This window comes from Symphalangus syndactylus, chromosome 12, assembly GCF_028878055.3.
Source record: "Symphalangus syndactylus isolate Jambi chromosome 12, NHGRI_mSymSyn1-v2.1_pri, whole genome shotgun sequence".
In the NCBI taxonomy this organism is placed as follows: domain Eukaryota; kingdom Metazoa; phylum Chordata; class Mammalia; order Primates; family Hylobatidae; genus Symphalangus; species Symphalangus syndactylus.
The window spans coordinates 44986595-45010775 of record NC_072441.2 but is presented as its reverse complement, the minus strand read 5'-3'; the positions used below and the strand labels follow the sequence as shown (position 1 = coordinate 45010775).

Genomic DNA, 24181 nt, shown 5'->3' with positions numbered 1-24181 from the left:
AAAGTTTTTAACTTCTTTGCTATTGTTTTGAATTTCCTCCCATAGCTCGGAGTAGTTTGATCGTCTGAAGCTTTCTTCTCTCAACTCGTCAAAGTCATGCTCCGTCCAGCTTTGTTCCGTTGCTGGTGAGGAACTGCGTTCCTTTGGAGGAGGAGAGGTGCTCTGCTTTTTAGAGTTTCCAGTTTTTCTGCTCTGTTTTTTCCCCATCTTTGTGGTTTTATCTACTTTTGGTCTTTGATGATGGTGATGTACAGATGGATTTTTGGTGTGGATGTCCTTTCTGTTTGTTAGTTTTCCTTCTACCAGACAGGACCCTCAGCTGCAGGTCTGTTGGAGTTTGCTAGAGGTCCACTCCAGACCCTGTTTGGCTAGGTGTCAGCAGCGGTGGCTGCAGAACAGCGGATTTTCGTGAGACCACAAATTCAGCTGTCTGATAGTTTCTCTGGAAGTTTTGTCTCAGAGGAGTACCTGGCCGAGTGAGGCGTCAGTCTGTCCCTACTGGGGGGTGCCTCCCAGTTAGGCTGCTCGGGGGTCAGGGACCCACTTTAGGAGGCAGTCTGTCCGTTCTCAGATCTCCAGCTGCGTGCTGGGAGAACCACTACTCTCTTCAAAGCTGTCAGTCAGACAGGGACATTTAAGTCTGCAGAGGTTCCTGCTGTGTTTTTGTTTGTCTGTGCCCTGCCTCCAGAGGTGGAGCCTACAGAGGCAGGCAGGCCTCCTTGAGCTGTGGTGGGCTCCACCCAGTTCGAGCTTCCTGGCTGCTTTGTTTACCTAAGCAAGCCTGGGTAATGGTGGGCGCCCCTCCCCCAGCCTGGCTGCCGCCTTGCAGTTTGATCTCAGACTGCTGTGCTAGCAATCAGCGAAACTCCGTGGGCATAGGACCCTCCGAACCAGGTGTGGGACACAATCTCCTGGTGTGCCGTTTTCCAGGGCTGTTGGAAAAGCGCAGTATTAGGGTGGGACTGACCCGATTTTCCAGGTGCCGTCTGTTACCCCTTTCTTTGACTAGGAAAGGGAACTCCCTGACCCCTTGCGCTTCCCGAGTGAGGCAATGCCTCGCCATGCTTCGGCTCGCGCACAGTGCACTGCACCGACTGACCTGCACCCACTGTTTGGCACTCCCTAGTGAGATGAAACCGGTACCTCAAGCAGAAATGCAGAAATCACCCGTCTTCTGTGTCGCTGGGGCTGGGAGCTGTAGACCGGAGCTGTTCCTATTCGGCCATCTTGGCTCCACCCCATAATTGTGATTTTTTTCAAGATTTTTCCTGTTATTGATTTCTAGTTTCATATTGTTGTGGTCAGAAATGATACTACATGTGATTTAAATTGTCTTGAATTTAGATTAATTAAAAATAGTTAAATCTAGTTTTGTGGCTTAATGTATGATCTGTCCTGTGAAATGTTTTGTATGCACTAGAGAAGCATATACATTCTGCTGCTATTGAATGCAAAGTTCTATATTTGTCTGTTAGGTCCATTTGACTCAAAGTACAATTCAAGTCCAGTATTTCTTTGTTAACTTTCGGTCTGGTTAATCTATCATTATTGAAAGTGGGATATTGAAGACCCCTCCTATTATTGTATTGCTATCTCTCTCTTCATGTCCTTTAATAATGTTTTTTGTATATATATTTGATGCTTCAGTGTTGGGTGCTTATATATTTACAATTCTTATGTGCTCTTGATGAATTGACCCCTTTATCATTAAATTATGACCTTCTTTGCCTCCTGTAACAGTTTTTGACTTGAAGTCTATTTTAACTGATGTAAGAATAGCCACCTGCTCTCTTTTGGTTACTATTTACATAGAATATTTTCTTCTACCCGTTAACTTTCAGCCTGTGTCCTTATAGCTAAGATGGATCTCTGCTAGGCAGCATGTGGTTGGATCTTGTTTTTTTTTTTTCTTCTATCAATTTAGATACTGTATGTCTTGATTGGAGAATTTAATTCATTTGCCTTCAGGGTTATTATTGATAGATAAGGACTTACTCCTGCCATTTTAATTGTTTTCTGGTCGCTTGGTAGATCAGTTGTTCCTTTCTTCCTCTTGTTGTATAAGTTTGTGATTTGTTGTTTTTCTGTAGTGCTAAGCTTTGATTCCTTTCTCTTTCTCATTTGTATCTCCTATAGCTTTTTACTTTGCAGTTACCACAAGGCTCATGTAAAATATCTTATAGTTATAATAGACTATTTTAAACTGAACATCAGTCACATACAAATACTCTAGATTTTTGCCCTCCCCCCACAATTTATGTTTGTTGACACAGTTTACATCTTTTTATATTCAGTATTCCTTAACAACTCATTGTAGCTATATTTTTGACCGTTTTGATTTTTCACCTTCATAATAGAGATTTGAAAGATTTACACACCACCATTACAGTGGTGGCACATTCTGAATTTGACTATGTATTTACCTCTACCAGTGTGTTTTATGCTTTCATATTTTTTTTCATGATACTAATTATCATTCTTTTGTATCTGGTAGAAGAACTGCCAGGTCTAGTGGTGAATTTCCTCAGCTTTTATTTATCTGGCAGAGACTTTATTTCTCCGCATTTCTGATGAACAGCTTTGCTTTGTATAGTATTGTTTACTGGCAATATTGTCTTCTTTCAGGACTTTGAATATATCATCTCATGCTCTCCCGGCCTGCAAGGTTTCTGCTGAGAAATACAGTGATAGTCTAATGGAGATTCCCCTATAAATCGCTGGACACTTTTCTCTTGCTATTTTTAAAATTCTCTCTTTGTCTTTGACTTTTGACATTTTGATTATAATGTGCCTCAGTGTGGACCTTTTTGGGTTTGAACATGTTTGGTGATTTTGGGATTCATGGAACTGGATGTCCATGTCTCTCCCAAGACTTGGGAAGTTTTCAGCAATTATTTTGTTAAATAAACTTTCTATGCCTTTTCCTCATTCTTTTCCTTCTGGAACCTCCATAATATGAATACTTGTTTGTTTAATGGTGTCCCATAAGTCCTGTAGGCTTTGTTCACTCTTTTTTGTTCTTTTTCTTTCTTTTTTTTCCCTCTGACTAGGCTATATCAGAAACCTAACTTCATTTCACAGATTCTTTCTTCTGCTTGTTTTGGTTTGCTGTTGAAGCTCTCTATTTTTGATTTCATTCATTTAATTCTTTAGCTCCAAGATTTCTGTTTGGTTCTTTCTGAATGACTTTCTTATGCAGATAATTAATTGTTTTCCTGATTTCATTGACCTGTCTATCTGTATTCTCTTGTGTCTCAGTGAGTTTCCTTAGGATCATTACTTTGAACTCCTTTTCAGACAGTTTACATATTTCTGTTTTTTGGAATCAGTTACTGGAGAATTATTGTGTTCCTTTGGTGGTGGTTTGCTTCCTGTTTTTTTTTTTTTTTTCATGTTTCCTGTGTCCCTCTATTGATGTCTGCACAACTAGTGGAATAATCACCTCTTTCAAATTTATAGAGAGGCACTTTCCTTTAGTCATTCTGTTCAAAATGTAGTTAGTTGTTTGTTCATTGTTTTGGTCTTTTTTGTGGGGAGGATGAGCATTAGGCATCTCTAGTTGACCATCTTGCTTCCTCCTAACCTAGTTTTTTTAAATGCCATGTCTCAGAGCACTGGAAACAACTATTGTTTATTTCTATGTTTTTTGTTTTTTGGTTTTTTTTTTGGCTTACTTACTATTGATATAGTAGTTTTAGAAATGGTTGCTTCTTACAATTTTTTTTAGGCAAATTATGAGAGTAGACTTATATACTGACTTGTTAATCACCAGTTGTGTTGTTTTCTTGGGGAAAGTGAGTTTTCCAAATTCTTGGTTTAAAAGTGAGCTTTAATATTATAGCTCGTAAGTTTATAGACTTTTGAGTATGAAAGTTGGATATTTTCTACTTCTTAAAATAATTTTCAGATAATGACATTGTGAAAATTTTTTGATATCTCTAAGTTTTAAAATAATAAACTGTTTCAGAGTTCTCTAATGTTACTGGGAGTAACTCAATAATTTTATGGTATTTTTAAATAGGTTACAGAAGTATGCATATTCCGTAAGAGATTCAAAACTGAGAGGTAGGTTTAGAGATAATTTTTGAATAGCATTTTCACATATAGATGAAAGGTGCCAATTATTGATGAAATATTAATAGTAACAGCTGATGTATTTCTATTACAGATATCTTAAAAGATGGTGCTGCTTATCATCATGCTGGTATGGAGCTGTCAGATAGAAAAGTAGTTGAGGGAGCTTTTACTGTTGGAGATTTACCAGTTCTTTGTAAGTAAAACATATTTCTTGTGGATACTATAAAATATTTTGGAAAATTATTTTTAAGAGGAAAAAAAGAAAAAGCTCAAGTGTTCTGCTTGTTTCTGCTTTTCTTCTGAGAATATAAAATTAAGTGGTTACCTATGCATGTAGATGCTACAGTAAATTCTTTGGCAGTGTTTAGTTCTTTATATATTATTGAACATAGTGTAATTTGAAAAACAAGAATTTAATAGGTTTTTGGATTTAAGATGTGTTACTATTTTAGATTGTAATACTCTTTTTTCTTTTCTAAATTTCTTATGTATGAGTTTTTATTACATTTGTAAGAATGTCTTTTATTAAAAAGTCTTCCTGAAGCAATAAAGTTAAATGGCTCAAAATTACTATGTCTTAATCTAATGCAGTTACTACCAGTACTTTAGCTATGGGAGTAAATTTGCCTGCTCACCTAGTAGTTATAAAATCTACAATGCATTATGCTGGAGGACTGTTTGAAGAGTACAGTGAAACAGATATTCTACAGATGATTGGTAGAGCTGGTCGACCTCAAGTAAGTGACAATAACTTTGCTTTTTATACTTAAAAACATGATAAAAACAAAAAAAATTTGTGTATTTTTTGATTAGCATGTCATAATTATATCAGGCTTAAAAGTAATATAGCAGAGAAAATTTACGTTTAATGGAGGAATAAAAGTAAAACAAGCCTCACCAACTGGGACATACTTCCTTCATTCTGTCTAAGCTTGTATTGGCTGATGAAGGGATGGGTTTATGAATGGGTATGCTGTTAAAGGTCTTTTTGATTTTGACTTTTTTTTTTTTTTATTCTGAATGGGGATACTCTTAGCATTTTGGATGGAACAGGTTTTCCTTGTTTAGGGCTGTCACATTACAGAACATGTAACATCCCTAGGTCCTAGCACTAAATGCTAATAGTGTTCCCAGGCATTATGACAAAAGTCAGCCCAAATACATTTCAAAACATACCCTACTCTGACAAATACATGAATAAGTCATTTTTATAGGTATTATAGGAACATCAGGAAGCGTATATTTTCAAAACATTTGTAAATATTATGTTATACAATTCTACAATTTCATAGAGTAAATCAGATTATATGTAAATTATACCAAATCTTACAACTTTTATACAGTTACCAAAGTTTGTTTTGATTTTAACATTGCCAAAATTATGTTACATTGAAACCAAAGTGATATTTACAGCTATACTCTTGGAAGGCTTTTAAATTAAATTTTAGGTTAACAAAGTGAGAGCATTTTTAAGGCCTTTTCGAAGTATTATTTCAGACAAGGAGACTGATATAAAATGGAAGTCTTGAGTTATTGCAGAGGACTGCTACCAAGATGTGTTCTTCTTCACTAAATTTCTGTTTGTTTTTTCCCCAGTTTGACAGTACAGCTACTGCAGTTATCATGACTCGATTAAGCACAAGGGACAAGTACATTCAGATGTTAGCTTGTAGAGACACTGTAGAAAGCAGGTAATACAAAAAATGTTCTAAAAAGATACTAATGCTAATATAGCTTATTTTATTTCCTTTTAAAATATCAAAGGGAAATTTGGTTTGGAGATGTTTTTAAGGCAATTTTCTGTAAAGTTTTCAACAATTTAACTAGAAAGTTTGTGTCATTTTAGGGAATTTAATAATTTTTTTAAAAGGTAGTAGTTTTATTCAGTGGTATTTCTTGGCAAGCATGTATTCTTGTTTATAACAAACCCTAATTTGTAATAAAGCCTTAGTAATTATGATTATAATTTATAAATGAAATTATGTAAATTTATAATTACTAATTTGTAATAAACGAGAAATATCATTTTCACATCTTATTTTAATTTAATAATAGAGGAAATCTGGCACCTATTAGTAAAGTATTTAATGTATTCTCTTTTGGAGAAAGTAGGATATGATTTATGCTTCAACTTTTGTTAAAGCAATAATCTGTCTTCTACAGCCATAGAGTAGAGAGGTATATCTGAAGCCTTTTTAGAAGTTGAACTGACTTTTTAAGGTTTTCTTTTATGTTTTTGGAAATTAAGTTATATTTCATGAATTAGTAAAGTAGCAATGGGTATATTATATATTATTAAAGTTAAAAAGTAAGAGTTATGGCATTGAACTGCATATTCATAATGCAAAGTTTTTTTTTTCATTAGTTTGCACAGACATCTTATTGAACATTTAAATGCAGAGATAGTACTGCATACCATTACGGATGTGAATATTGCTTTGGAATGGATACGATCAACTTTGCTTTATATCAGAGCCTTGAAAAATCCATCTCATTATGGTTTGTTACTTTGACTTGGAAAAGTAGTAATTTTTTCAAGCCAGCTAGGCCTGTATTTATACTAATAAGTTACAGGATAGATAGATTACAGAAACTAATAGGTAACAAAACAAAAGGTAACAACAGTCCCAAATACATTTAGAGACAAGAGTAGACAAGCTGAGAAATTTTTATCTGTTTTACTTCTAGTGTTTTAACAAGATTTGAAATCAGCACCATTAAAAATAGATCTAGTAGAAAAAAATTCAGCTCCAATAAAAATAACAGAAATGTCTAAATCATTGAAAATAAGTTAAAGTTACAAAAAGTTTTGAATTTTTTCTGTACTTAGTGTTCAGCTACTCACTTTTTCTGAGTTTATGACTGTTTATTTTTCAGTTTATGAGAAATGAAAGTATATAGTACTACTGTTGCTGCCACAATTTTCATCTTGCTTCTAAAGCTAACCCACATCTGGTTATGTGGCTTCCAGAGGGTTTTTTCATTCATTCATTCAACTTGGGGTTGTTGAAATACCAAATTAAAGCCTGACTCGTTGAAGTATCATTCTAATGTACAGAGGTTCAAAACTTTCAGATCTCCAAGAGTAATTAATATAAGCCTATATTAAAAGAATATCTAAATATTCATATCACTTAAAAATTTATATTTCAACTAGGTAATACATTTACTTAGTTCAAAAATCATAAAGTGAAGGAATATATACAATTAAAATTCTTCCATGTATATCCCCACTCACACAGTTGTTCAATTCCCATCTCTCGCCTTTCCCTCCCATAGTTCTGTAATCATTGGTATATCTTTTTTGTATAATATTTTTTGCATATAAAAGTAAATAAGAATGTAATTTTAGTTTCCCACCTTTTAAACACAAATCCTGGCATATTGTATTAGTTTTCCATTCCTTTTAACAAATTACCCTAAAACAAATCATCTAGAAACAACCAGAATTTATTATCTCACACAGCTTATGTGGGTTAGGAATCTGGGAGTGTCTTAGCTAGGTGGCTGTGGGTCAGAGGTTCTCTTCAGATTGCAACGTATGTCAGCTAGGGCTGCAGTCATCTGAAGGCTTTCCTGGGTCTTGAAGATTCACTTCTAAGTTGTCTCACTCACAGAGCTATAAGTTAGAGGCCTCAGTTTCTCACAGTTGTTGATAGGCCTCAGTCTTTTGCCAGGTGGATCTTTCCTCATAGCATGGCAGCTGACTTTTCTCAGGATGAATGATCTGAGAGAGAAAGACAGAGACAGAGACAGACTAAATCAGAAGCAGCAGTGCTTTTTTATAATTTTGTCTCTGAAGTCACACATCATTACTTCTGCTTTATTCTGTTTTTTAGAAGCAAGTCACCGAGTCCTGGTCACATGAAGGCGAGAGGGATTAAGTTCATCTCTCAGAGGGCAGAATATCAAAGAATTTGTGGGCATTTTTTTTTTTTTTTTGAGATAGCCTCTCTTGGTTGCCCAGGCTGGAGTGCAGTGGCACAGTCTTGGCTCACTGCAACCTCCACCTCACAGGTTCAAGCAATTCTCTGCCTTACCCTTCTGAGTAGCTGGGACTACAGGCACGCGCCACCACGCCTGGCTAGTTTTTTCTATTTTTAGCAGAGACGGCGCTTCACCATGTTGACCAGGCTGGTCTCAAACTCCTGATCTCAGGTGATCCGCCTGCCTTGGCCTCCCAAAGTGCTGCTATTACAGGTGTGAGCCACCATGCCTGGCCTTGTGGGCGTATTTTTTTAAACCTCCATTATTTTAGTCTTCTGCACATTCCTTTTTTTCTTAGTATGTCTTGGAAGCTTTTTTGAGACAGGCTGTCACTCTGTTGCCCAGGCTGAAGTCCATGGTGTGATTACAGCTTACTGCAGCTTCAACCTTCTGGGCTCAGGTGATCTTCTCACCTCAGCCACCAGAGTAGCTGGTACTACAGGCACATGCCAGCACACCTGGCTAACTTTTGAAAAAAAAATTGTAGAGGCAGAGCTTCCCTATGCTGCCCAGGCTGGTCTAGAACGTGTGGGCTCAAGCAATCCTTCCATTTCACCCTCCCAAAGTGCTAGGATTATAGCTGCGAGCCACCATGCCTGGCTGGAAGCTTTTTTTTATAATAGCTAAATAATATTCCATTTACTTATGTACCACCTATTTAAATGATCCCCAACTGATGGACATTTATACTTTTTCTAATTGTTTGCTATTACAAACAATGCAGCAAAAAAACCCTTCATTTTTTACATGTGTGAATCTATCTGTATGATAAATCTCTAGAAATGAAATTCCTGTGTCAAAGGATATATGCATTTATAAATTTGATACCTGTGGCTAAATTGGTACCTTAGTAGCTCATATATCTACCAGCAGTGTTCAAAAGTGCCATATTTTGTTTCTCCAGCCTTTCCTTCAGGGTGTATGCTTGTGTATTTTTATCAATATTATGCATGAATATTGGTATCTTTTCATGTTTTAATTTTCATTTCTTCCTTTTCATAGTTACTTTATTTTCTGTAGTTACTTTTTTGTATTGAGATGTCACTTATAGTAAACTGCACAAATATGAGGTGTAGAGGTCAATGAAGTTTTATATATGTGTTTATGCACACATATATACATGCAACCACAGCCCAGATTAAGATATAGAACATTTTCTAGATGTTCCCTCATGCTCCTTTTCTGTCAGTATTTGCCCCCAGAAGTCAATGCTGTTCTGACTTACATACCATAGGCTAGCTTTGTCTATTCTTGAAAAGATTGCATTTATATGAATATAAATCTTTTGATGAAAGGAAATTATTAATTTTAAATAATGCTGCTGTGAACATTGTTATATGTATATCTTTTGATACACATGTATATGTATATCTGTGGGTATGTGCCTAGGAGTGAAATTATTGTGTTAAATGGTATGTGTAGTTTCAGCTTTAGTGAATAGCACAAAATGGTTGTATTACCAAACATGTTTTCCTAGGAACATTCATGTTATAATTAAAGTTCATTAGAAGATATTAATCACTTGACAGGTATTTACTATGTGTAAAACATCTGGAAATTTATTCCATACCATTCTTGTTAAAATATGATATTCCTGTTCATTGTTTCTATGGATATTTAAGCCTTGTTTGAACTCAGTCAGCTGAGATTTTTTTTTCTTATATAAGATTTAATTAGATTACTCTTCACTAGTTAACTGGGGTATAAACTGAGCCTGTAAAGATGAACTAAATTCTATTTTACTTTTTGTAAATTTTCATGACATGCAGGTTTTGCATCTGGATTGAACAAAGATGGAATTGAAGCAGAATTACAAGGTTAGATGCATTTCATTCTAAAAATTAGATTCTATATATTTTAGTGAAAAAGTTCAGTTATTGTGAAAGTAAGAATATGCTTTTGTAAATCGTTTTTTAAAAAGGAAACTTGTCTGCAGAAAAATAATGTGAACTATTTCTTTTTCACACAAAAAGCTTGGCATATATACTTTTTTGCTGAATTAATCAATTTATTCTATCAGAATATCTTTCTTCGTATAATATGTTAATGTGGTTTATTTGGTTTTTATTTCTAACATCACCCTGGTCTTTGAAAATATGCCTGCAGATACACACTCTGTATTTTTTCTTTTTTTTTTAAAGAGACAGCCTTACTCTGTCACCCAGGATGGAATGCAGTGGCGTGATCATAGCTCATTGTAACCTTGAACTCCTGAGCTCAAATGATCCTCCTGAGTAGCTGGGACTATAGGCGTGAGCCACCACAACTGGTTAATTTTGTATTTTTTTTAGAAAGGGGTTCTCACTGTGTTTTCCAGCCTGGTCTCAAACTCCTGGCCTCAAGTGATCCTCCTACCTCTGCCTTCCAAAACACTGAGAATATAGGTGTGAGTGACCATGCCCAACCTGTATTTTTCTTTTCTACTTAATTTTAATTGAAAAATATAAGCCTAGATTGATTATGGGCTTCGTATCCCAACCTGTGCCAAAGATGTATTCCTATCCAACCTCAGCTTTGTTATTTAGTTAATCAACTAGTGTTTCTTACTTGTTTTTTAAAATATAAAATATTGTTAGGCATTTATTCAGATTAGAAATTGCTACCTTTTCATTGTGTTGAAACTATCTCTTTAGTAAAAGAAAAAATGTTAGGTCCTCTAAAAATATTTAGCCAATTTAAATTTATTCTCTACTTGGATATACATGTGTGGCAAATAAAAATGCAGAGATAAAGATAAAGCAGTAAAATTGTCTTGCTTAAAGAATAAATATGTTCTTAAAACATGGTCATAACCAATAGCATATATTCATAATGCTGCTGTATTCATGTTGAAATACAGATTATAAGTTGTATTATCTTCAAGGTATTGATTACTTTTGTAATGGAATTTTTAATTAAACATATTTTGAAAATAATGATCAAATACACTCAAGAAATTAGACAAAGAGATATATTACTATATTTGGATAACTTTAATGTTTTATCTCTTGTTAAATTAGCAGAATCACAGCTCATATTTGCCTTGTCTTCAGTCACTATAGGGTTAGCAAAGTTTTGCCTTATAAACAAGAATAGCTAAATATAACTGAATATTAAGGTTTTGGTATTGTAGGAGAGAAAAAAAGTAACATCTTTTCTTCATTCATTGCAAAATGTTCACAGCTGACACTCCTGTAACAAGACAGATTAACAAGAGAAAAGCGTAACAAATTTATTTAATCAAAGTTGTATATGACATGGGAGCCTTCAGAAATTAAGACCCAAAGACCCAGGGAAAACTGAATTTCTCTGGCAAGTCTAACGAAAAAAATGGATAGTTGTTGAGAAACATGACTGGACAAAAAGGGTATTATCTAATGTTAATAAACTGGGAGGAACTTAACAAGGCCTGTTTGTTCAGATTCTTCTTGGCCTCTCTGTGTAGCATTCTTTCTTCCTGGGCATGAGATAGGACCATTCCATGGGTATGAGACAGGACCATTCCACCCTGGAATGAGGGTCTTAGACTTTTAGACAAGGTAGGTCAGAGAATTCCTTTATGGCCATGCTTCACACAGAAAGGCAGGGAAAGGTCAGAGTGACCTTCTTGTTTCTGAAGTCCTCTCAGTCTGAGTTCGAAATGCCTTGAGTCAGCATTTTCTGAGCCCTGCTATTATCCTTGGAGATCTATCTGCCTTAAATCTCTCAGGAAGGATCCTTAGCATAGTATATGCTGTTTCCTAAACTTGATTATACTTCCTTGCTCAGTATACTCTTAATAGCTTTCCCATCACTCTTAGAATAAAATACAAACTTTCACCACAGCCCACAAAATCCTGCTTGATATCTCCCTGCCTATTTCTCTAACTACATCTCTTGTCACTTTCTCTCTCTTTTATTCTACTCTCACCAAATTGGCCTTCTTGCTATTCCTTAAACACACCAAGCTTGTTCCCACATCAAGTCCTTTGCACACTTTGTTCCTTATTTTTAGAACACTCCTTGCATATTTTACACCTTCATTTTATTCAGGTCTCTGTTCAAATATTAACTTTTTAGAGAGGTCTTCCTGTGGTATCTTACTTAAATCCAGCTTTACTGAGAGGAAGACAAAATGATTCTATGATGTTGTTGTTGTTTTCCTTGTTTTTAGAAAAGGTAATGTGTTTATTTTGACAATTAGGGTGAGGATAGCCTTACTCTATATCAAAATATATAGCATTTATGAGAAATACATATAGGTTGGGCATGGTGGTTCATGCCTGTAATACCTTTGGGAGGCCAAGGTGGGCAGATTGCTTGAGCTCAGGAGTTTGAGACCAGCCTGGACAACATAGGGAGAGCCCATCTTTACAAAGTTTTTTTAAAAAATTAGCTGGTGTTGTGGTGGTACATGCCTGTAGTTCCAGCTACTTGGGAGACTGAGGTGAGAAGATTGCTTGGGCCTGGGAGGTTGAGGCTGCAGTGAGCTGTGATCATGCTACTGTATTTTAGCCTGGGCAACAGAGTAAGACCCTATCTCAAAAAAAAAAAAAAAGAAAGAAAAGAAAGGAAAATAAAAAGAAAGAAAAGGAAATAAAGATAAGCTTTAGTAAAAAGATTTAAAATTCTACACAATCATTCTATATAGGTTCTTAGCCTTATGTTTCTTTATAGTATATGTGAAACCTTATTATTTATTTGTATGTTAATTGCTTTCTTCTGTAAAATATAAATTCTGAAGAGAAGAACCTTATCTTGTTAACTGCTGTAAACATAGAGCTTAGAATCATGCTCAGCTTATGGTAAAGTAAGGATTTTTCATTGACTTATCGAGTAGTGAGTGGGTAATGAACTGATTTAATAGTGGGTAATTAAGAAAATTAGAAAAGACTTCAAAATCTTTACTTAACCAAATGCTTAACACCATCAAGCTGTCTAAAGAGTGTTGCTTAAACTGAAGTGTTTCCCAAAGAACTCTAAGAGTGTTTTTTTGAGTGGCTGCTCTATTTAGGATTGAACTATTACAGTATTCCCACTGTCTGCTCTGAGCTATCTTATATCTCCTGGACTATATAGCATGAGGCAGAGAAGGAACTGTCAGCAGCAGATTACTACAATTGCTCTGATCCCCATCAGTAGTGAGCATGAACTAGCATTGCTTCCTATCAGAGGAACAGAAGTAAACACCTAAAAGCATCAGTTAAAACAGTTTTAAGTTGTTGCTTCAAGAAAGTGGCAAACAGGGAGGAGGGGAAGAACTGGTGGTTTTTGGAATAATCTTTGCAGAACTATTTGACTTCTCATACTTTGTGCATATATTAATATATCTTTGATAGAAGTTTAAAGAAAAAAGAAAAAGAAAACCATTGCCTTAATGGAGGGCAGATAGCAAAGTGGTTACTTAGACCTGGAGCAAGTTACTTAGCCTCTATTCTTTAGTTTCCTAACCTATATATGCAAATATCGGTGTCTACCTTATTGTGATGTTTTGAGGATTAAATGAGGTAATACATGTGTATCATTTAAATACTCCAAGTTTTAAGTGTTATTTCTACTTACTGAATGTTATTTTTATTACTTGTATTCTTGTTACTTTTAGAAAATGTTTTTAGCATATTAGTTAGCTTTTTTATTTAAATGAGCTTTTTCTTACCGCTTAAGTAGGGCCTAATGGTTCTTCTAGAACAATTACACAGTAATAGCACAACTTTAGCATATTTAATAATAAATTATTTTGCCCTACTTCCCTATTTTACTAAAATTAAAATGTGTTTTCTATAAACAGAATTATGCTTGAAGAATCTGAATGATTTATCATCCCTGGACTTAATAAAGATGGATGAAGGTGTTAATTTCAAACCAACTGGTAATTTCTTATCATTCTCAGTAAATTTGGCAATTGTTTACTTAAGACTAAATTAACATTTTGTTTTAATAAAATTTAGATGATGATAAAAATAAATTGTGATCTCAGTTCTCAACAGGGTATCATCATTATTAGCTGTAGGCATGATAAATTTAGACAAGTCCTATTTGTAATAGTTTTTTTTTTTTTTTTTTTGAGACGGAGTCTTGCTCTTTTGCCCAGGCTGGAGTGCAGTGGCAAGATCTCGGCTCACTGCAAGCTCCGCCTCCCGGGTTCACGCCATTCTCCTGCCTCAGCCTCCCGAGTAGCTGGGACTACAGGCGCCTGCCACCATGCCCGGCCAATTTTTTTTTTTTTGTATTTTTAGTAGAGATGGGGTTTCACCGTGTTAGCTAGGATGGTCTCGATCTCCTGAGCTTGTGATCCACCCACCTCAGCCTCCCAAAGTGCTGGGATTACAGGCTTGAGCCACCGCACCTGGGCACAGGTGCACAGAATTTGTCTTCACTGATTCTGGTGACTTCTGGCAGAGGAATGAAATGCTTGAATCTTTGGGTTGCTTTAAACCTGTTATAACTATTATAGATATACTTTTATTGGTATGCTTTTAATATGCTTTTTATATTCTTGAATATTCAACCATTGATAATCTGGTGGTGAGACTTCTGTAAGGTTAGTAAAAATATCTTTTCCTTCTACTCATCTTAGGTTCATTAACTGGGACTCCTATAACAAAATGTATTAACAAGAGAAAAGCATACAAATTTATTTAATATGTTTTATGTGACATGGGGGCCTTTATAAGGAAATGAAAACCCAAAGAAATGGTTAAACCTGAATGTTTTTATGCCAGGTGTGACGAAGATTGAAAAGTCATGGAGAAATATGATAGGACAAAGGCGATATGAACTAAGTGTAATAAATTGGGGGAAATTTAGCAAAGCCTGTTCATTCAAATTCCGCTCTGTGTCTATGGAGATAAAGATGCTCCATTCTTTAGGTATAGTGAGGGCACCTCTCACAGGAGGGTGTTATTACTTGCTTCAGGGGAAGGCCAGAAAAATTCTTCCTGTACATGTTGTTTCTCAAATTCCTACAGCTTAAAATATTCAATAGGCCAACATGCTCCATTTTGGGATAGTGTGTCCTGAACCCTATCTGTCTCTCTTTCTCTCTCTCTCATGGTGGATTAGCTTTTTGATGTGCTTCTGGATTTGGTTTGCTAGTATTTTGTTGAGGATTTTTGCATCTATGTTCATCAGGAATATTTGCCTGAAGTTTTTTTTTTTTTTTTTTCCATTGTGCCTCTGCCAAGTTTTGGTATCAGAATGATGCTGGCCTCATAGAATGAGTTAGGGAGGAGTCCCTCCTCCTCAAATTTTTGGAATAGTTTCAGTAGGATTGGTGCCAGCTCTTCTTTATATATCTGGTAGAATTTGGCTGTGAATCAGTCTGGTCCAGGGCTTTTTCTTGTTGATAGTCTTTTTATTTCTGATTCAATTTTGAAACTTGTTATTGGTCTGTTCAGGATTTCAGTTTCTTCCTGGATCAACCTTGGAAGGTTGTGTTTGCAGCAGTCTATCTCCCCATTTCTTCTAGGTTTTCTAGTTTGTGTGTATAAAGGTGTTCATAGTTTCTGGGTTTTTTTTTTTTTTTTTTTTTTCTGTGAGATGGGTGGTCGTATCTTCTTTGTCATTTCTGATTGTGTTTATTTGTCTAGTTTCTGTTTTTTTTTTTTTTTTTTTGAGACAGAGTCTCGCTCTGTCGCCCAGGCTGGAGTGCAGTGGCGCAATCTTGGCTCACTGCAAGCTCCGCCTCCTGGGTTCACGCCATTCTCCTGCCTCAGTCTCCCGAGTAGCTGGGACTACGGGCGCCCGCCACCACGCCTGGCTAATTTTTTTGTATTTTTAGTAGAGACGAGGTTTCACCGTGGTCTTGATCTCCTGACCTCGTGATCCACCCGCCTCGGCCTCCCAAAGTGCTGGGATTACAAGCGTGAGCCACCGCGCCTGGCCTAGTTTCTGGTTTTTTTTGTTTGTTATTCTAGCTAGCAGTCTATCAATCTTATTTATTCTTTCAAATAACCAATATCTGGTTTTGTTGATCATTTGTGTGGTTTTATGTCTCTCAATTTTGTTCACTTCAGCTCTGATTTTGGTTATTTCTATTTCTCTGCCAGCTTTGGGGTTGATTTGCTCTTGCTTTTCTAGTTCCTCTAGGTCTGATATTAGTTAGGTTGTTAATGTGATACTTCTAGCTTTTTGATATAAGCATTTAGTGCCATAAACTTTTCTTTGAACACTGTTTTACTTGTATATCAGAGATTCTGCTATGTTCTACCTTTGTTTTCATCAGTTACAAAGAATATCTTGATTTCTGCCTTAAGTTCATTATTTTCAGAAAAGTCTTTCAGAAGCATGTTGTTTAATTTTCATGTAATTGTATGGCTTTGAAAGATCTTGGTATTGATTTCTGTTTTTACTGCATTGTGGTCTAAGAATGTGCCTGGTATGATTTTTTTTTTTTTTGAATTTGTTGAGAATTGCTTTATAGCTGAGTGTGTGGTTGATTTTAAAGTATGTTACATGTGCAGATGACAAGAATGTATATTTTGTTGTTGTTGGATAGAGTGTTCTGTAGATGTCTGTTAGGTCCATTTGGTCAAATTTCAAGTTTAGGTCCTGAATATTTTTATTTGTTTTCTGCCCCCATGATCTGTCTAATACTGTTAGTGGGGTGTTGAAGCCTCCCAACATTGTATAGGTATCTAAGTCTCTTTGTAGGTGTATAAAAACTTGTTTTATGAATCTGTGTGCTCTAGTATTAGATGCATATGTATTTAGGATAGTTAAATCTTCTTGTTGTATTGAACTTTTCATTATTATCAGTGTCCTTCTTTGTCCTTTTTGATAGTGACAGTATAAAGTCCGTCTTGTCTGAAATTAGAATAGCAACCCCTGCTTTTTTTGTTTTCCATTTGCTTGGTAGATTTTTCTCCATCCCTGTAAGCCTATGGGTGTTATTGCATATGAGATGGGTCTCTTGAAGACAACATACAGTTGGGTTTTGCTTCTTTATCCAACTTGTCACTTTGCGCCTTTTAAGTGGGGTATTATAGTCTGTTTATATTCAAGGTTGATATTGGTATGTGTAGATTCGTCATTGTGTTGTTATGTAGACTTGTTATGTTATGTTATGTAGTTGCTTTATAGTGTCAATGGTCTAGATACTAAAGTGGTCTTTGTGGTGGCCAGTAATGGTCTTTCATTTCTATGTTTAGTACGGTCTTAAGGACCTCTCATAAGGCAGGTCTGATGCAAACAATTCCCTTAGTTTATCGGAAAAGGATTTTGTTTCTCTTTCATTGATGAAGCTTAGTTTGGCTGGATATGAAACTTTTGGTTGGAGTTTCTTTTCTTTAAGAATGCCAAGGCTGGGCACAGTGGCTTATGCCTGTAATCCCAGCACTTTGGGAGGCTGAGGCAGGAGGATTACTTGAGTCCAGAAGTTTGAGACCAGTCTGAGCAATATAATGACACCTTGTCTCTACAAAAAATTTTTCTAAAAATTAGCTGAGCATGATGGCATGTGTCTGTAGTCCCAGCTACTTAGGATGCTGCGGTGGCAGGATCACTTGAGCCTGGGAGGAGGAGGTTGCAGTGAGCCAAGATTGCACCACTGCCATCCATCCTGGGTGACAGAGTAAGACCCTGTCAAAAAAATGCTTAATATAGGCCCCCAAACTCTTCTGGCATGTAGGATTTTTGCTAAAAGAGCTGCTGAAAGATCTGCTGTTAGCTTTATATGTTTCCCTTTGTAGGTAACCTGCCCTTTCTGTCTAGCTGCCCTTAATATTTTTTCTTTCCCATTGACCTTGGAGAATGTGATGACTATGTGTTTTGGGGGATGGCTGTTCTACATAGTATCTCACTGGGTTCTCTGAATTTTCTGAATTTGAATGTTGACCCCTTTAGCAAGGTCAGGGAAATGTTTTGAACTATATTCTCAATTATATTTTCCAAGTTTCTTGCTCTCTCTCTCTCCCTCTCTTTCAAGACTACCAATGAGTTTTAAATTTTGGTCTCTTTACATAATCCCATATTTCTTGGAGGTTTTGTTCTTTCTTTTTTATTCTTTTTTCTGTATTTTTATCTGACTCAGTAGATTTGAAAACCTTGTTTTTGAGCCCTGAGATTCTTTCCTCAGCTTGATTTATTCTGCTGTTAATACTTCCAATTGTATTATGAAATTCTTGCAGTGAGTTTTTCAGCTCTATCAGATCCGTTTGATTCTTTCTTAAAATGGCGATTTTGTCTTTCACCTGTTAATCATTTTACTGGGTTCCTTAGATTTCTTAGATTGGACTTCAACTTTCTGATGAACCTTGATGATCTTCATTGCCATCCAGATTCTGAATTCTAGGTCTGACATTTCAGCCATTTCAGCCTGGTTAAGAACCATTGCTGGGGAGCTATGTGGTTGTTTGGAAGTAAGAAAACACTCTGGCATTTTGAGTTGCCAGAGTTCTTGCTTTCTGGCAAGAACATCAGCCCAGACAGACTAATTGTTTTTCGTCTGTCTGGGCTGATGTTCCTTTAATATTTGAAGTTGCTGTCCTTCAGATGGGGCTTTTTCTTTTATATTCCTTGATGCCATTGAGATTTACTGTGGCATAAGTTGGGTTTAGTTGACTGGCTTTGTTTCTGTATGATTTCAGAGGGCTTGGGCTCATCTCAGTGCTCCTGGGCTGCATGCTTATGGCTTTGTTTGCTGGCCCCTCGAGGTTAAGTACCTGCTGCACTGGAGGGTTAGAGGTGTTCCTGGTTCACTGGAAACCACACTTAAATGGGGCAGTGGCAGAAGGGTACGCATTCATGTGTAATGCCAACCGTGGCTGGATAGTAGCATGGTGAGGTCTGGGTATGTGCACCAGTGGTGGTGGCACAGCAGGGTCCATGTTTGCAGTGTATCAGCAGTGGCAAGACAGCAGCATAGTGGGATCTGCATGTACCAGTGGCACTGGTGGGGGTGGGGCTGTGGTGACAAGGTCCATGCACCATGTGCATGCTAGCAAAGCGACGCGGGGAGGCCATGGTTGAGTGCATGCCAGCAGAGTGGTTGGGGGAGGCTGCAGACAGGTGTGTGTTGGCAAAGCGAGGAGGCTGTTGGTGGGTGCACATTGGCAGGGTCCATCTAATGGTTCAGTGGCATCTGCTAGCTAAGGAGCTATGGTGATGGCCACTAGGAGGTGCCCCTGTTGGTATTTTGATAGGGATTGCACTGAATCTCTAGATTACTTTGGGTAGTGTGGAAATTTTAACAATATTGATTTTTCCAATCCATGAACATGGAATATTTTTTCATTTTTTGGTGTCCTCTTCAATTTCTTTCATCAGTGTTTTATAGTTGTTGTGTTTCTCTCTTTCTTTGTTTTTGAGATGGAGTCTCCCTCTGTCGCCCAGGCTAGAGTGCAGTGGTGCAATCTCAGCTCACTGCAACCTCTGCCTCTCGGGTTCAAGCAATTCTCCTGCCTCAGCCTCCTGAGTAGCTGGGATTACAGGCGCCTGCCATCACACCCAGCTAATTTTTGTATTTTTATTAGAGACAGGGTTTTGCCATGTTGGCCAGGCTAGTCTCAAACTCCTGACCTGAAGTGATCTGCCCACCTTTGCCTTCCAAAGTGCTGGGATTACAGGCATGAGCCACTGCACCCAACCAGTGTTTTATAGTTTTAATTACAAAGATCTTTCACTTCTTTCATTAATTCCTAGATATTTAATTTTAGTTGTGGCTATTATAAATGGGATTACTTTTTTATTTCTTTTTCAGGTTTTTCATGGAATATTTTTTCATTTTTTGGTGTCCTCTTCAATTTCTTTCATCAGTGTTTTATAGTTTTAATTACAAAGATCTTTTACTTCTTTCGTTACTTCCTAGATATTTAATTTTAGTTGTGGCTATTATAAATGGGATTACTTTTTATTTCTTTTTCAGAGTTTTCAATGTTGGCATATAGGAATGCTACTAATTTTTACATGTTGATGTTGTATCCTGCAACATTACTGAATTTATTATTTCTGACAGTTTTCTTGTGGATTCTTTATGTTTTTCCAAATATAAGATTATTTCATCTGCAAACAAGGATAATTTGACTTCTTCCTTTCCAAGTGAATGTCCTTTATTAATTTCTCCTATCTGATTGCTCTAGCTAGGACTTCCAATACTATGGTGAATAACAGTGGTGAAAGTGGGCATCCTTGTCATATTCTGTATCTTAGAGGAAAGCTTTTCCATTTGTCCCTGTTCAGTATGATACTAGCTGTGGGTCATGATATATGGCTTTATTATTCCTTCTATACCCAGTTTTTTAGGATATTTATCATGAATGGATGTTGAATTTTATCGAATGCTTTTTAAGCATCATTTGTGATTTTTGTTCTTCATTGTCTTGATATGATGTATCACATTGGTTGATTTGTATATGTTGAACTATCCTTGCATCCCTGGGATAAACCCCACTTGGTCATATTGAATAATCCTTTTAGTGTGTTGTTTAATTTGGTTTGCTAGTATTTTGTTGAAGGTTTTTGCAACAATATTCATCAAAGATATTGGCTTGTAGTTTCCCTTTTTTGATACGTCTTTGTCTGGTTGTGGTATCAGGGTAATAACGTCCTAGTAGAGTAAGTTTGGAAGTATTCCCTCCTCCTCTGTTTTTTGAAACAGTTTTTGAGCAGGATTTGTGGTAGTTCTTCTTTAAATGTTTGGTAGAATTCAGCAGTGAAGCCATTGGGTCCCAGGCTTCTCTTTACAGGGAGACTTTATTATGGTTTCAATCTCATTACTTATTATTTTTCTGTTCAAGTTTTGGGTTTCTTCGTGGTTCAATCTTAGTAGGTTGTATGTGTCTAGGAATTTGTTCATTTCTTCTAGATTTTCCAATTTATTGGCATATAGTTGCTCTTAGTAGCCACTAATGATCCTTTGAATTTGTATGGTATCAGTTGTAATGCCTCCTTTTTCATCTTTGATTTTATTTATTTGGATCTTTTCTTTTTCTTCTTTTTTTTTTTACTTTTATAATTTTATTGACTTTTTTCTTCGTAACTTTAAAACAAAAACAGCGCATGAAAACCAGTGTCTTACCCCAAAGTCTCAACTCAGGTGATTGCCAGATGAACATCACCAACTTACTCCTCTGAATAAATAGACACAAATTACATAGCAAGTTCGAGTTTCTGCCCACCCAAGTCACAGCCAGTAATCAGTCACAAACATAGACACAGTCATCACCAGGGGCTCCAGCTCTCTGCCTGTCTTCTCTCAGCAGTTCCTCCCATCTGCTAAGATGTGGCTTCCTGATGGCTGTCTCTCAAGGTGGGTCAAGGCTGAACAAGACAGAAAAGCAGTCTAGGTCCACCATCACCTCCCGCTGGCCACCAGTTGGCCAGCCAGGAAATCATTTCTGTACATCTTTTGTCTCCCCCTTTTAGCTCCCTCTCTCTTCTCCAAAACTTGTTGCTATCTGTCACTTTCATGTAACAATGGACTTAGTGTCCGTCCATTAAAGTGCCTGAGAAGTGGTTTGAGCCTGACATACTTTCCTGAGCTAAAAAAGGAAAAGTACCTCTGTGGCCTTCTTGCCATTAAGATCAAGTGAAAAAGGGACTAGCACTACTGAAAAGGGTCATGCTAGAAACATCTTAGAATCCTCTCTCCACCCCTGTGAAGGTTTCTGTAGCTGTAGCTCTTAAGGGTACAAGAGGGCAAATATTCTGGCGTCAAGGAGGTATAATGGGGAAACACATTTATTTTCCCCTTGTAAACTTCCTTGCTGCCCCAGTCTTTGCCTTCTTCTTAGTGGATCCCTTTGATTCTGGCTCCTTGCGCTTAGCTGAAGAGAGTGAGCCAGTCACCTTGAAGAAATCATCCAGGCGGCCCTTGGTGCTGCCTTGGTGACTCTTACTCAGCCTCTTGACCCCACTGTGGATTCGCTCCTCAGAGAACTACTTTTCACCACACACGAACTTGACTAGCTCTTCTTCATTTGGCTCACTCCACTTCAGCTCTACGGACTCTGGGCCCAGCACCTCAGGTTCCAAGAAGAGCCGGTAAGCCTCCTTGTGGATCCAGTTTTCTGGCACAAGGGTACTTGTTGGGGTCAAGTCGCCACACGATCTCCTCGATGCTCTTGTGCTTCTGGATGAGGTCCATAGCCCGCTTGGGCCCAATACTCCGGATACTCCCACAGTAGTCACTGCCTAGCAGGATGCACAGATCCACAAACTGTTCCTGGTTCCAGCTCCTGCAGAATCCAGCTCAGGTGGAATTCCTGGATTGGCAGTTTTTTGGCTTTACTGGCAGTCAGGTGTTGCATTAGCACAGGGCTGCCGAAGGTGAGGCAGTCCATGTCCTCGGTAGCCACAGGATGGACTTTGCCAGCCTTCACCAGGGCAGCACAGCTGGCCTCTGCCTCACTGGGTGCATCAAGATAAGGGATGCCCATGAGGCTCAGCAGATGTTTGCACTCATCATTGTGCTACTTAGTGACCTTCACCAGCCGCTTAGTGAATTTTCCCACCTCCTGCTCGGCCCCAGCAGCCTGAGCCTGCTGTAGCTGCTTCTCTGCCTCAGCCCCGCAGTTCACTGCATTTGGCCAGCTCGCCTGACTTGAGCTGTGGCGGCTTGCCCTCAAAGACATACACGGGCTTGATGCCGTTCTCCATCATGCGAATCGTGCGGTAGAACATGCCTATCAGATGGCTGGTGGTCTCACCCTCCTCTTTCTGCAGCAGATCCCCACCCTGGCGAACAGCAATCAGGAACTGATAAATGCTCATAGAGGCATCAATGGCCACCTTATGGCCAAAGTAGCTCTTGATGTCATTCTCCCGGGTGGCACTGGGGGCCACATCAGCAATTACTTTGGCCAGGCCTTGAATACCTATGGCAACACAGAGGAGGGATGACTGGCCTTTGGGACACGAGGCCTTGGCGGCTAAAGCTTGGTTCAGGGTTGCCCTGGGCAGGCGGTCCTAAGCCCGCTTTCCCTCCTCAGCTTAGCTGCGGGTCACCTGACACTCAGCCCTTCTTTTTCTTCTTAGTCTGGCTAAAGGTTTGTCAATTTTGTTAACCTTTTCTAGAAACCAACATTTTTGTTTCATTGGTCTTTTGTATTGTTTTCTTCATTTCAATTGTATTTCTGCTCTGACATTTATTATTTCTTTTCTTCTACTAATTTTGTGTTTGGTTAGCACTTGCTTTTCTAGTTCTTTAAGATGCATCATTAGGTTTTTTATTTGACATTTTTCTTCTTTTTCGATGTAGGCACTTGTAGCTATAAACTTTCCTCTTCATACTACTTTTCTGTATCCCATTGGTTTTGGTATGTTGTGTTTCCATTATCATTTGTTTCAAGAAATTTTTCAATTTTCATCTGAATTTATTCATTGACGCACTGGTCATTTAGGAGCATGTTGTTTAATTTCCATGTATTTGTATAGTGTCCAAAATTCCTTTTGCTATTTATTTCTAGTTTTATTCCAGAAGATGCTTGATATTATTTCAGTTTTTATAACTGTTTTAAGACCTGTTTTGTGACCTAACATATGGTCTCTCCTTGAATGATCCATGTGCTGATGAGAAAGATGTGTATTCTGCAGCTGTTGGATGAAATGTTTTGTAAATATCTATTAGGTCCATTTGGTCTGTAGTGCAGATTAAGTTTGATGTTTCTTTGTCAATTTTCTGTCTGGATGATCTGTTCAGTGCTGAAAGTGGGGCGAAGTCTCCAGCTATCATCATATTGGGGCCTATCTCTCTCTTTATCTCTAATAATATTTGCTTTATATATCTGGGTGCTCCTCACTATAACCTCCACCTCCCAGGCTCAAGTGACCCTCCTACCTCAGCCGCACCAAGTAGCTGGGATCACAGGCACGTGCCACCATTCCTGGCTAATTTTTTTGTATTTTTGGTAGAGATGGGGTTTTGCCGTGTTGTTCATGCTTGTCTCAAAGTGCTGAGCTCAGGCAATCCTCCTGCCGTGGCCTTGCAAATTGCTGGGATTATAGGCATGACCCATTATGCCCAGCCTCAGTCTATGTATTTTTATTGGAGAGTTTAGTCCATTTACATTCAATGTTATTATTGGTAAGTAGGAACTTACTCCTGCCATTTTGTTATTTGTTTTCTGGTTGTTTTACAGTCTTCTCTTCCTTCTTTCTGTCTTTCCTGTCTTCCGTTCAGTGAAGGTGATTTTCTCTGGTGGCATGCTTTAATTTCTTGCTT

The 24181-nt window shown here is 37.5% G+C and overlaps 1 protein-coding gene and 1 pseudogene across 12 annotated transcripts in view; one reads left to right on the top strand and one right to left on the bottom strand.

The window, feature by feature from the left end:
• HFM1 (helicase for meiosis 1) overlaps positions 1-24181 on the top strand; it is a 240238-nt gene that overhangs the window by 147999 nt on the left and 68058 nt on the right. For all 12 annotated transcript variants that reach the window (XR_010117472.1, XM_063625390.1, XM_063625389.1 and 9 more), the window contains 7 exons: positions 4022-4065; positions 4169-4270; positions 4669-4814; positions 5674-5768; positions 6443-6576; positions 9834-9881; positions 13811-13891. Coding sequence is in view for 11 of the 12 variants with exons in the window: in XM_063625390.1 (XP_063481460.1) it covers positions 4022-4065; positions 4169-4270; positions 4669-4814; positions 5674-5768; positions 6443-6576; positions 9834-9881; positions 13811-13891 (650 nt within the window). In the remaining variant the exon portion in view is untranslated. The remainder of the gene's footprint in view (positions 1-4021; positions 4066-4168; positions 4271-4668; positions 4815-5673; positions 5769-6442; positions 6577-9833; positions 9882-13810; positions 13892-24181) is intronic.
• LOC134734627 (flap endonuclease 1-like) lies at positions 20560-23066 on the bottom strand (annotated as a pseudogene).